The sequence below is a fragment of the Oncorhynchus keta genome, chromosome 10, assembly GCF_023373465.1.
Source record: "Oncorhynchus keta strain PuntledgeMale-10-30-2019 chromosome 10, Oket_V2, whole genome shotgun sequence".
Lineage (NCBI taxonomy): Eukaryota > Metazoa > Chordata > Actinopteri > Salmoniformes > Salmonidae > Oncorhynchus > Oncorhynchus keta.
This window is the reverse complement of record NC_068430.1, coordinates 73,002,199-73,016,644: the sequence shown is the minus strand read 5'-3', so window position 1 is coordinate 73,016,644 and position 14,446 is coordinate 73,002,199. Positions and strand designations below refer to the sequence as shown.

At 43.9% G+C, this 14,446-nt stretch overlaps 1 protein-coding gene across 1 annotated transcript in view; it reads right to left on the bottom strand.

Annotated features, from left to right (window-relative positions):
• Window positions 1-11,355: 11,355 nt before the first annotated feature.
• The window catches only part of LOC127932329 (ATP-sensitive inward rectifier potassium channel 12-like), a 10,710-nt gene continuing 7,619 nt past the window's right edge, over window positions 11,356-14,446 (bottom strand). Inside the window, exon 4 of the mRNA XM_052527884.1 lies at window positions 11,356-14,446. This exon is cut by the window's right edge and continues 617 nt beyond it. Within this exon, the coding sequence (XP_052383844.1) occupies window positions 13,592-14,446 (855 nt within the window). The 3' untranslated portion in view covers window positions 11,356-13,591.

The following is a 14,446-nucleotide window of genomic DNA, read 5'->3' as shown; positions in this document are numbered from 1 at the left end:
GCCTCACTACTGTTATAGTCTCACTACTGTTATAGCCTCACTACTGTTATAGTCTCACTACTGTTATAACCTCACTAGTGTATGTAGCCTCACTACTGTTATAGTCTCACTACTGTTATAGCCTCGCTACTGTTATAGCCTCACTACTGTTATAGCCTCACTACTGTTATAGTCTCACTACTGTTATAGCCTCACTAGTGTATGTAGCCTCACTACTGTTATAGCCTCACTAGTGTATGTAGCCTCGCTACTGTTTAGCCTCACTACTGTTATAGCCTCACTACTGTTATAGTCTCACTACTGTTATAGTCTCACTACTGTTATAGCCTCACTACTGTTATAGTCTCACTACTGTTATAGCCTCACTAGTGTATGTAGCCTCGCTACTGTATATAGGCTCATTACTGTTATATCCTCACTACTGTTATAGTCTCACTACTGTTATAGTCTCACTACTGTTATAGCCTCACTACTGTATGTAGCCTCACTACTGTATATAGCCTAGCTACTGTTATTTTTGACTGTCTTTTTACTGTTGTTTTTATTTCTTTACTTACCTATTGTTCACCTAATACCTTTTTGCACTGTTGGTTAGAGCCTGTAAGTAAGTATTTCACTGTAAGGTGAAATGCACCTGTTGTACACCTGTTGTATTCAGCGCACGTGACAAATACACTTTGATTTTATATATCCTGACTAACATTCAGATGTATTTTATACCACGGATGTATTTTATTAGTAGATCATGTCCAGATATACAATATGCTCTGATTAATTGAAACAGTGTTCTTATTGATGCCAGATGCAGTGTATTCAAAGTATTCAGACCCCTTGAATTTTTCCACATTTTGTTATGCCTTATTCTCAAATGAATCTAACAATTTTTTCCCTCATCAATCTACACACAATATCCCATATTGTCAAAGCGAAAACAGGTTTTTAGAAATTATGGCACATTTATTAAATACAAAAACAGAAATACCTTATTTACATAAGTATTCAGACCCTGTGCTATGAGACTCAAAATTGAGCTCAGGTGCATCCTGTTTCCATTGATCATCCATTAGAGGTTTATACAACTTGATTGAAGTCCACATGTGGTAAATTCAATTGATTGGACATGATTTGGAAAGGCACACACCTGTCTATATAAGGTCCCACAGTTCACAGTGCATGTCAGCACAAAAACCAAGCCATGAGGTCAAAGGAATTGTCCGTAGAACTCCGTGACAGGATTGTGTCGAGACACAGATCTGACAACCATCTCTGTAGCACTCCACCAATCAGGACTTTATGGTAGAGTGGCCAGATGGAAGACGTTCTTCAGTAAAAAGGCACATGACAACGACCCTGAACACACAGCCAAGACAATGCAGGAGTGGCTTTGGGACAAGTCTCTGAATGTCCTTGAGTGGCCCAGCCAGAGCCCATACTTGAACCCGATCAAACATCTCTAGATAGACCTGAAAATAGCTGTGCAGCGAGGCTCCCCATTTAACCTGACAGAGCTTGAGAGGATCTGCAGAGAAGAATGGGAGAAACTCCCCAAATACAGGTGTGCCAAGCTTGTAGCGTCATACCCAACAAGACTCGAGGCTGTAATCGCTGCCAAAGGTGCTTCAACAAAGTACTGAGTAAAGGCTCTGAATACTTATGTAAAAGTAATATTTAACTGAAATTTAGGTTTTCAAAAATGTGCAAAAATTTCTCAAAACCTGGTTTTGGTTTGTCATTATGTAGTATTTTGTGTAGATTGATGAGGGGGATAACTCTTTAATCAATTTGAGAATAAGGCTGTAATGTAACAAAATGTGGAAAAGTCAAGGGGTCTGATTACTTTCCGAATGCACTGTATATGCCATTTAGCAGACACTTTTTGTAAAGAGACTACTAGTAGTAGTACATACATTTTCGTATGAGGGGCCTCAGTGGGAATCTAACCTACAATCCTGACACTGCAAGTGCCATGCTCTACCAACTCAGCCACCCAGGACCACTGTCAGACCATACTGATGCCATGGCTCCCTGTGATTCATAGTTTAGTGATTTAGTGATATAGTGGTTTAATGTGCACGGCCTCATGCAGATTCCAGAAGGATGAATAAAAAATTATGCTGCTTGCTGACCTTTGTCTCTCCTCACCCATTTTTTGCAATGAATCAGTGCAGCTGCGTAACACTTAAATGGGTCCCCCTCTCTTCCCGTGAGTGTCTGTGACTAAAGCCATGAATCCTCTCTTTGTGTTCCATCTGCAGAATTGCCCATTTCTTGCCCTCTCTCTTTCTATTTGGGAAGGGGGTTGAGGTTGGCTTCGGCTGTGATAGTGGTGAGGGTGGAAGTTTGGGGGGGACTTGTTGGACCGCATTCCTGTGCAGCTGTGGAGGCTGGTGGAGGTTGGGGCGGGGGGGTTTAGAGAGAGCAGGATCATCATTGCATTTGTAAGGCATCATGAATGGCCTATTGTTCGCCCCTGGGTCCGTATCTACACTGGCCCGAGTTACCTCAATTGTGATGGAGGGATGGAGAGAGAGAGAGATGGAAATCGAAAACAAGATATCAAGAAAATGAGAGAACGAAAGAACGAGAGAAAGAAGAGAAAGAGAGATGGGGAGAGATGGGGAGAGTGAGACCACTAGAGAGAGAGATGGAATTATGGGACTGAGTCATTAGCAGGAGGTTGAAAATTATGTTATTAAAATAATGTGAAGGTGGACAATGGTGTCTGTGACTGGCTGGCAGTGGCCCCTCAGTCATAGTGTCAGCACCAGGCTAGTCATGGCATTTTTTCACACAGACGTGTAGGATGTTGACTATTTATTTAGCTTAGCCATTCTTCAAATCAAATCAAATCAAATGTATTTATATAGCCCTTTGTACATCAGCTGATATCTCAAAGTGCTGTACAGAAACCCAGCCGAAAACCCCAAACAGCAAGCAATGCAGGTGTAGAAGCACGGTGGCTTGGAAAAACTCCCTAGAAAGGCCAAAACCCAGGAAGAAACCTAGAGAGGAACCAGGCTATGAGGGGTGGCCAGTCCTCTTCTGGCTGTGACGGGCGGAGATTATAACAGAACATGGCCAAGATGTTAAAATGTTGATAAATGACCAGCATGGTCAAATAATAATAATTACAGTAGTTTGTCGAGGGTGCAGCAAGTCAGCACCTCAGGAGTAAATGTCCGTTGGCTTTTCATAGCCGATCATTCAGAGTATCTCTACTGCTCCTGCTGTCGCTAGAGAGTTGAAAACAGCATGTCTGGGACAGGTAGCACGTCCGGTGAACAGGTCAGGATTCCATAGCCGCAGGCAGAACAGTTGAAACTGGAGCAGCAGCACGGCCAGGTGGACTGGGGACAGCAAGGAGTCCTCATGCCAGGTAGTCCTGAGGCATGGTCCTAGGGCTCAGGTCCTCTGAGAGAGAGAGAAAGAAAGAGAGAAAGAGAGAGTTAGAGGGAGCATACTTAAATTCACACAGGACACCGGATAAGACAGGAGAAGTACTCCAGATATAACAAACTGACCCTAGCCCCCGACATAAACTACTGCAGCATAAATACTGGAGGCTGAGACAGGAGGGGTCAGGAGACACTGTGGCCCCATCCGATGATACCCCGGACAGGGCCAAACAGGAAGGATATAACCCCACCCACTTTGCCAAAGCACAGCCCCCATGGGGGACTAGAGGGATATCTTCAACCACCAACTTACCATCCTGAGACGAGGCCGAGTATAGCCCACAAAGATCTCCGCCACGGCACAACCGAAGGGGTTGTATCTCTCGGTGTACAATGTATCTCTCAGTGTTGCTACATCTGAAATGATTAATAATCAAAGATATCCCAATTACCAACAAGGAAGGAACTGGGGTTCATGTTTTGTTATAATATTGTAGTCTGAGCACTTAAAGCAGCAGCAATCAGCAATTTAAATAATAACAAAGCGATCTCGCTTTCAGTAAAAGCTGAGGGATGGGGCTGGAGAAATGTAACCACCCTCAAATTCATAGACACTGGTATGGATGCAAGGACTGACCATCCACAATATCAAAATTATAGTTTTAACCATGTTTTCAGGCACATTGCCTTTGTTAACAAACAAAATCCCATTCCGTCAGTACAGGATGCCTGGTTATTCTTTAAAAGTTCTTTCCTCACCATCTTATATAAGCATGCCCCATTCAAAAATTGTAGAACGAAGAACAGATATAGCCCTTGGTTCACTCCAGACTTGACTGCCCCTGACCAGCACAAAAACATCCTGTGGCGTACTACATTAGCATCGAATAGTCCCCGCGATATGCAACTTTTCAGAGAAGTTAGGAACCAATACACACAGGCAGTTAGGAAAGCAAAGGCTAGCTTTTTCAAACAGAAATTTGCATCCTGCAGCACAAACTCCAAAAAGCTCTGGGACACTGTAAAGTCCATGGAGAATAAGAGCACCTCCTTCCAGCTGCCCACTGCACTGAGGCTAGGAAACCCTTTCACAACTGATAAATCTCCGATAATCGAGAATTTCAATAAGCATTTTTTTTTTTTTTACAGCTGGCCATGCTTTCCAACGGGCTACCCCTACCCCAGTCAAAAGCTCTACAACCCCCACAGCAACTTGCCCAAGCCTCCCCATTTCTCCTTCACCCAAATCCAGATAGCTGATGTTCTGAAAGAGCGGCAAAATCTGGACCCCTACAAATCAGCCAAGCTAGACAATCTGGACTCTCTCTTTCTAAAATTGTCCGCCGCAATTGTTGCAACCCCTATTACTAGCTTGTTCAACCTCTCTTTCGTATCGTCTGAGATCCGCAAAGATTGGAAAGCTGCCGCGGTCATCCCCCTCTTCAAAGGGGGAGACACTCTAGACCCAAACTGTTACAAACCTATATCTATCCTACCCTGCTTTTCTAAAGTCTTCGAAAGGCAAGTTAACAAACAGATCACTGAACATTTTGAATCGCACCGTACCTTCTCCGCTATGCAATCTGGTTTCCGAGCTGGTCATGGGTGCACCTCAGCCACGCTCAAGGTCCTAAATGATATCATAACCGCCATTGATAAAAGACAATACTGTGCAGCCATCTTCATCGACCTGGCCAAGGCTTTCGACTCTGTCAATCCCCGCATTCTTATCGGCAGACTCAACAGCCTTGGTTTCTCAAATGACTGTCTCGCCGGGTTCACCAACTACTTCTCAGATAAAGTTCAGTGTATCAAATCAGAGGGCCTGCTGTCCAGACCTATGGCAGTCTTTATGGGGTGTTTATGGGGTGCCACAGTGTTCAATTCTTGGACCGACTCTTTTCTCTGTATACATCAATGATGTTGCTCTTGCTGCTGGTGATTCTCTGATCCACCTCTACGCAGATGACACCATTCTGTATACTTCTGGCCCTTCTTTGGACACAGTGTTAACAAACCTCCAGACGAGCTTCAATGCCGTACAAAACACCTTCTGTGGCCTCCAACTGCTCTTAAATGCAAGTAAAACTAAATGAATGCTCTTCAACCGATAGCTGCCCGCACCTGCCCGCCCGTCTAGCATCACTACTCTAGACGGCTCTGACTCTGACATGGACAACTACAAATACCTAGATGTCTGGTTAGACTGTAACCTCTCCTTCCAGACTCACATTAAGCATCACTAATCCAAAATGAAATCGAGAATTGGCTTCCTATTTCGCAACAAAGCATCCTTCACTCATGCTGCCAAACATACCCTCGTAAGTCTGACTATCCTACCTATCCTTGACTTCGGCGATGTCATTTACAAAATAGCCTCCAAAACTCTACTCAACAAATTGGATGCAGTCTATCACAGTGCAATCCGTTTTGTCACCAAAGCCCCATATACTACCCACCATTGCGACTTGTACGCTCTCGTTGGCTGGCCCTCGCTTCATACTCGTCGCCAAACCCACTGGCTCCATGTCATCTACAAGACCCTGCTAGGTAAAGTCCCCCCTTATCTCAGCTCTCTGGTCACCATAGCATCTCCCACCTGTAGCACACGCTCCAGCAGGTATATCTCTCTAGTCACCCCCAAAACCAATTCTTTCTTTGGCCGCCTCTCCTTCCAGTTCTCTGCTGCCAATGACTGGAACGAACTACAAAAATCTCTGAAACTGGAAACACTTATCTCCCTCACTAGCTTTAAGCACCAACTGTCAGAGCATCTTACAGATTACTGCACCTGTACATAGCCCACCTATAATTTAGCCCAAACAACTACCTCTTTCCCAACTGTATTTAATTTGTTTATTTATTTTGCTCCTTTGCACCCCATTATTTTTATTTCTACTTTGCACATTCTTCCATTGCAAAACTACCATTCCAGTGTTTTACTTGCTATATTGTATTTACTTTGCCACCATGGCCTTTTTTGCCTTTTACCTCCCTTCTCACCTAATTTGCTCACATTGTATATGGACTTGTTTATACTGTATTATTGACTGTATGTTTGTTTTACTCCATGTGTAACTCTGTGTTGTTGTATCTGTCGAACTGCTTTGCTTTATCTTGTCCAGGTCGCAGTTGTAAATGAGAACTTGTTTTCAACTTGCCTACCTGGTTAAATAAAGGTGAAATAAATAAAATAAATAACACACCCAACTACCTCATCCCCATATTGTTATTTTTGTTGTTGTTGCTCCTTTGCACCCCAGTACCTCTACTTGCACATTCATCTTCTGGACATGTATCACTCCGGTGTTTAATTGCTAAATTGTAATTATTTCGCCACTATGGCCTATTTATTGCCTTACCTCCCTAATCTTACTACATTTGCACACACTGATTTTTGTATTGTGTTATTGACTGTAGGTTTGTTTATCCCAAGTGTAACTCTGTGTTGTTTGTGTCGCACTGCATTGATTTATCTTGGCCAGATCGCAGTTGTAAATGAGAACTTCTTCTCAACTGGCCTACCTGGTTAAATAAAGGTGAAATAAAACAATTTAAACATTAATTGGAGTAAAACAAGCTTATATTTTGGGTTCTGATGGACGACAGTTGAACTAAGCTCCCGAGGCATTTCTAAGTTAAATTCTCCACAAATCAATGGGTAAGGGTACATATCCTTAATTTATGTCCAAAAATGGACGAACAACTGCAGATTGCCCCTTTTGTCATAATGTCACCATAGATAAAGAAAACAATGTTTTTCTATCTGTCCCTAATCAAATACACAATGAATAGATAAGTAAAATATTTACGAAAAATGTGAAGATTTTTCTCAAATAGAAAAATGAATGACATATTAAGTAAACTTCACTATATGTACAAAAGTATGTGGACACCACTTCAAATTAGTGGATTCGGCTATTGCTGACAGGTGTATAAAATCAAGCACACAGCCATGCAATCTCAATAGACTCCATAGAACAGTTGGCCGTAGAATGGCCTTACTGTAGAGTTCAGTGATGATGCCACCTTTCCAACAAGTCAGTTCGTCATATTTCTGACCTGCTAGAGCTGCCCTGGTCAACTGTATGTGCTTTTATTGTGAAGTGGAAATGTCTAGGAGCAACAACGGCTCAGCCGTGAGGTGGTAGGCCACACAAGCTCACAGAACGGGACCACCGAGAGGTGAAGCGCGTAGCGCGTAAAAATCGTCTGTCCTCTGTTGCAACACTCACTACCAAGTTCCAATCTGCCTCTCGAAGCAATATCAGCTCAATAACTATTCGTCGGGAGCTTCATGAAATATGTTTCCATGGCCTAGCAGCCACACACAAGCCTAAGAGCACCATGTGCAATGCCAAACGTTGGCTGGAGTGGTGTAAATTTTGCAGCCATTGGTATCTTGACTAGTGGAAACGCGTTCTCTGGAGTGAGGAATCACGCTTCACCATCTGGCAGTCCGACGGACGAATCATGGTTTTGGCGGATGCTACGAAACAAAACCTGCCCCAATACGTGGTGCCAACTGTAAAGTTTGGTGGATGTGGAATAATGGTCCAATGACTGAATGGAAGCAAGACCCCGCAGCAATGTTCCAACATCTAGTGTAAATCCTTCCCAGAAGAGTGGATTCTGTTACAGCAGCAAACGGGGGACCAACCCCATATTAATGCCCATGATTTTGGAATGAGATGTTCGACAAGCATACTTTTGGTCATGTAGTGTATAATAAGGGTAACCCCAGGTTACTATCCCAGCCTCCCATAATAATAACCTCTGACGTCTCCCTCAATCAGCAGTGATACAATTAACCAATTAGGGCTTATAGTATTGGTGGTACGAGAGGTTGCAGACAGCACCACTTTCAGCCCCAGGCCTCCCCTACCTTCCCCCCTCTCATTCAGACAGTGCTGAGTTCGGGTGTCATGTGGTTTTGGGTGGAGGGGGGCATCATTAGACCAATAACCACCTGTATGGTTGCCCAGGACTGCTGTGGATTCCTGTGTTATTGAGCAAAGGAGTTCAACGCATACGTAGTTATGTTGTCTATATAGATCATGGTAAGTAGACTTGCTTGTGAGAGCCAGAACGGCTCATAGGAGCAGGAGCTGATCTTCTGTTTCTGTAGCGTGAGGCAGCTTGATGTGCCAGTAACCCCCCTGGACAGGACGCTGGTCTATCGCAGGGCCTTACCCCCAATCCATCTCCTTAATGCTGAGTGGCAAGCAGAGACGTATCGGGTCCCATTTTTTGCAGCCTTTGGTATGACTCGGCCGGTGATCGAACTCCCAACCTTGCAATCTCAGGGCAGACGTTCTAACCACAAGGTGTTGGTGCAGATGCACTTTTTCTGTAACATTTAATTCAACCAGGAAGTCCTATTGAGTTCAGAAGACCTCCTTCCCAAGAGAGACCTGGCTGTGTAGCTATGGGTACAGAGGGAAAGAGCTTCATCCAGCAGACTACTCACTTGCAAAACATAGTTTACTTCTCTGGAAAATGTCTTTCTGATGCTGATTAGAAGGGTAAAAGGAAGATGCATGGGAAAATCAATGGGAAATTGGCCTGAGGGACGAGAGAAGAGACTAGTCACTTTCCAATCATGAGTTTTTCTCAGAACATTTAATTAAGCTGAGCGAACAGCAGAGGGCCTGAGGGCCTGAGGCAGCCACTGAGATGCCCGAATGAAAGACTCTGTTGTTGGCGGAGAGGAGGAAGACATGAAAGGGGGAAGAAAGAGAGGAAAGGAAAAAGAAATAGGGGGATTTTCAGTATTCTTCATACGTGGTGTCAATGTTTTTCTCAGCAAACATAAACAGTCTTGTATATTCACGCACCGAGACAATAACGGATGATCTGCATGTGGTTACAGCAGCACGCATTGATACATGTGATATCCACAGATGCTCCTCACAGGCTAGACACCTCACCTGTTCTCAGAGCCTCAAATAGACAAATAGACAAATAGACAGACAGACAGACAGACAGACAGACAGACAGACAGACAGACACAAAAGCACACACACACACACACACACACACACACACACACACACACACACACACACACACACACACACACACACACACACACACACACACACACACACACACACAGCCTGTGGTGGTTCTCAGTGGTGTAGTCAGCGTGGGCAGCCCAGTGTAACACAATGCCTCTCTGTCCTCCAACGAATGGTTCACAGCTCCACAACACACAACAGGTCATTATGGGCCCCCCAGGACCCCCAACCCTCCACCACTTAGTCCCCAATACTGTCCCCTACTGAGCACACACACTCGCCCCTATTCCCTAACACTAGCCCCACTGCCCCACTGCCCCACACAGCCCCGCACAACCTCAGGGCAGAATCGAACAGCAGCAGAGGAGGTCTACAAAGCTTTACAGCAGCCCCCTGCCAGACAGCCCAGATCCTAGATCCTCTAGTCAGCCATTATGACTGACGGAGTCTGGAGAAAGGTCACCAAAGGTCACCCAGCTGGTCGTTTTTATGGATGTTGATGACAAGGGGTGTGACACAGTGGCTAATTAACCGACATCAGTAGAGAGGGAGGGAGGGAGGGAGGGGGAGGGAGGGAGGGAGGGAGGGAGGGAGGGAGGGAGGGAGGGAGGGAGGGATGACAGAGAGATAGCGTATGAGATGGGGAAACAGCTCGTTTGAACTGACAGTAGTAGAGGAAGGAGAGAATGATGGAAGGATGAGAAGGAGAGAGAGATAGAGATGGGGAAGTGGCTTGTTAGAGCAGGAGAACACATTTAATACAATTAAAGATGGGAATGATTTGATTACAGGAGAGGAAGATGTTGGGGAGACATATGACATTACTGGAGTTTCCCCTGTCGGAGCTCCGCAACACCGACTGCTGAAGACGTGTAGAAGAATTGTTTGTTTTTGCTCTGGAAAATAGAGTTTAAAAAGTTATAGCTTTTGCTTATAGTTACCTCACCACATCAAGAGATTAAACGAAGAGTTTATTTCCAAAACATTATATACACCAATTTCACATTTGTGTTTTTTAACCAGTGATTGCTTATGGGTTTGATGTGTGTGTCTTCAAAATGCTATACTGTAAATCCATTGTTTAGCTTGAATGTTCCTATCCAGTATATTTGACTGTGATATGTGGTTGTCTCACCGAGCTACCTTATAATGAATGCACTAACTGTAAGTCGCTCTGGATAAGAGCATCTGCTAAATGACAGATCTCCTATTACTGTATTGCATTTTATATATTTTTTTATATAAACATTGATTTCATAAATGTATAATTTGTACAGTACTCTATAAAAAATGTTGTTATTTGTTACATTTGACTGTGTAAAACCTAGCAGTACTACTTATTCCTCTGAGAATGAGGCGGATATATAGCATTTTGTCTCTCTGAAACGAAACCATCAAGTGATAGATTTTAAACAAATACATGTCTGTCATTGAACAACCCCATGACATGATTAGACAGTGAAAAAACACACCAATCTCTTTCATAACACCTTTAAACAATAAAAGTTGATTTACTAACATTTCTGAAAATGTATATTGTTTTGGAATTAAATTCTTCATATACAGAAAATAAAGGGTTCCGGTGAGCCTTAGCACTTAAGAAAATAAAGGGTTCCCGTGAGCCTTAGCACTTCAGAAAGTAAAGGTTTTGTGACTAGTCGTCTTTAAAAAAATTGTTATGGTTGACTGATAATTTACCACATGAGGGAGCTGGTATACCATACCAGGAGAGACTTCTATTGGTCTGTTGTGGTGGAGCAGTCTTCACTGTCCCCTAGTGGTGAACTGGGTAGGTACAGTAATCGACTGTGTTGTGTTAGCAAGCTGTTCCTCCTCTCCTCTCCTCTCCCTATTTTCCTCTCCTCTCCTCTCCTCTCCTCTCCTCTCCCCTCTCCTCTCCTCTCCTCTCCTCTCTCTATCTCTCCCTCCCCACTGCCCCTCGGCCTAGTATGTCCTTCTCCAGTCTGTATCTATTTCTATTTCTATCTAACCCTCTCTCCCTCACTCTCTGGGACGTTTTAAAAAACAACCTGCCAAATAAAAACTTTCTGTACTGAGCTATTTGAGTACGACACAGATTTGGGGTAATACCCCAGTTTTCGATTAGAAAGAAAGAATGGTAAGAAAGACAGGTGTGTGTATGGGATTACCGCTGAGTCACTGAGCTAGAGAACAACAACCCTCTGCCTTCAAATTACACACACACACACACACACACACTTCCCCAAACCAGGCCAACCAATGAGCAGTCAGAAACAGGTGGACATCAACATGGGGTCAGTTTGACCTTTGACCTTTGGGACTGATGGGGAAAAGTTGTGTGAGAACAGAGCAGAGTGTGTCAACCAGAACAGCTACTGCTGCTTGTTTATTATTATTATTACTAGCCATTTATTAATTCATACAAAACAGCAATTAATATATTTCATTTTTATTTTTAGATATTTATTTTGATAAAATACAGAATAAAGTGCTCTTTATTCTTTATCTCGACAATACATGTTATTTCCAACTCAGTTTCTGTTCAGATTCATTGTTTTTCCATAATTTATTTTCCGTCATAAAATATTTTCTAATTTTGGAATACATAGCTCATGTATCAAACATTAACAGTAATATACCTTAAGCAGGAAGACAAAATTACCATGGTTTCTAATAGGTGTGTGATGTTACCAGTATCGCAATATTCATTTGAAACACAAAGCAGACCAAACTCTTTGGTTCTTAAAAAAATGTATGTAAATTATTGGGTGCTATAGCTTGGAAAATAAATAAATGTGACTCTGAATGATGACATAATGATGTTTGTTTCCAACACTACGGATGTTTTCCTGAAGAAGTTAAATCCACGTCATGCTTTGTTTCCTTGACACAATATTAACGAGTATCGTGATATTGGTATCATCCCAGCCCTAGTTTCTAAGCATGAAAAATGATTTATTTACAAACAGAAAATACTTTTTCAACTTAATTTGTGGTTTTGAAAGCATTCATGACTTACAGCTATCTGTAAATGAAAAAAAGAAACGGTACCAAGATTTGGTTGAATGGAACCAAAAGTCACTTCACAAAGAATATTATTCCAGAGAATATATACAACTGAATATTGAATACAATAAGAATGTATTTAAGTCTTACGCTATAAAATGCTAATTTAGACTCATGTACTGAACACAACTATGTTTAAAAACAAAAAGAAACTCAAGAGAATAATAAGGTCATTCAACCTTCCTTCTTCGCTGTGCTGCAGAATTCCTTCCTTCTCTCTGTGAGGACTTTGGTTGGATACACAAAAAAAGCAGAGGACCTGTACCAAGGGCACATATTTCATTCGGGACACGAGACACGAGAGTCTTCTATGACTGATTCACACTACAGGGCCGTCCCCAAACCACAATGTGCTGGCTTCAGGGCTGTACAATTAAAAAACTCTAAAATGCTATTTGGAGAAGAGCAAAAAAAACACCACCTAAGCCATTATCACTATGGTTTCTGAAGCTTCATTCACCTCAGTCGATCTACAAACGCATCGCCTAGCTACACAATTAGCTCAGCACCAGGATTAAAAACGATCATTTAGGTACTGAGGGAATCTGTTAACAGAAAGTATTTTATTAACAAATGGAAAAGCATTAAAAAAAGTTTTGAAATGTTCCTGCAATTCTACACATTTTGACGTGACTTATGGTTAATATGATGAGTGACTAACAAAATCAATGGGCGAACCCTGGAGGTCAGGTCCCCTGGGCCCTATGTGCCCAGTCAGTCATTTGGTCATGATTACTACAAGTTCAGTCTAGACTAACTAGAATAATTCACCTATTTTCATTTGATTTTTAACGACATGGGCTAAATGAGTGACTGTCAGTGAGTGACAGAGAAAAACTGGGGCAGCCAAGTTTCAAAATCGCACCTTGTGTATTCTACTAATCTAGCTCTCAACAGCAAGTTGAGACCCCGAATGAGTTCCCCAAAAATACATATATATATATATTTTTTTTAATTAACTAGGTCTGGACCTCAGTGTCCTCATATGTAGCTACGGCCCTGGCTGGCTTGGACATTTTCCTCTCACAATATCCTTTCTAGCACAGTTCCAGCAACTACAGTGGATGCGTAACCAGGCCAGCGCAGGATTGTCTTTTCTCAGTTTGACTCGATAGTGTGAATCAGTCACTACACTCCTGATTCCCTCCTGAAGCCCAGCGCATCAAGAGCTATAGCCGGCTGCAGCCTGTCAATCTGATTGTCCATGTCCAGCACACACAGCATGTTCATGTCCACCGCTACCTGGTCCTGAAATCTCTCCTGGAAGATGTCTAGTTGTACGTCCCTCTCCTCCCCCTCCCCGTCGTCCCTCCCCCCCAGCATCACACCCATCTCGCCTACCTCCTCCCCCTCCTCCCCGCAGCACAGGGCCACCTCGTTCTCGTAGCAGAAGGCGCTGGGGGAGTGTGGAGGCAAGAGGTGGAGGCCGGAGGACTTGGGACCGAGAGGGGACACTGACCGGGTAGAACTAGAGCCGGAGGCAGACGAGGGGGAGTGGGATCGGCCCGTCATCTCCCGGAGCTCCCTGGCGCTGCAGTGCGGAGTAGCTGGCACCTCGTAGGTCTTGTGGAAGCGGGAGTAGTCTACCTGGTAGCGGTGCTCCTTCTCGAAGACCACGGGCTCGAAGCGGTGGCCCCACAGGATCTCCCTGGCCAGGTAGGAGGAGCGGGCCTGGGTGGTCATGGCCGTGGCCTCCACCATCCCCTCCAGTATCACCACGATCTCAAAGTCCTCTGTCGTCAGGTCGGCGCTGCTCATGCAGTACAGCGGGCTGTTCTCGTTGATCTCGTGGACCACGACCAGTGGAGACACCAGGAAGAGGCGGTCCAGGCCCTCGTCGTAGCCCACGTCGATGTCCGTCTGCTCCATGGGGAGGTACTCGCCTTCGGCGGTGACGTGCGGCCGGATGAGCTGCGCCCGGACGTGAGCCTCCACGATGTGGCTTTTCCTCATGTTCCCCAGGCGAAACATCAGGCACAGCTT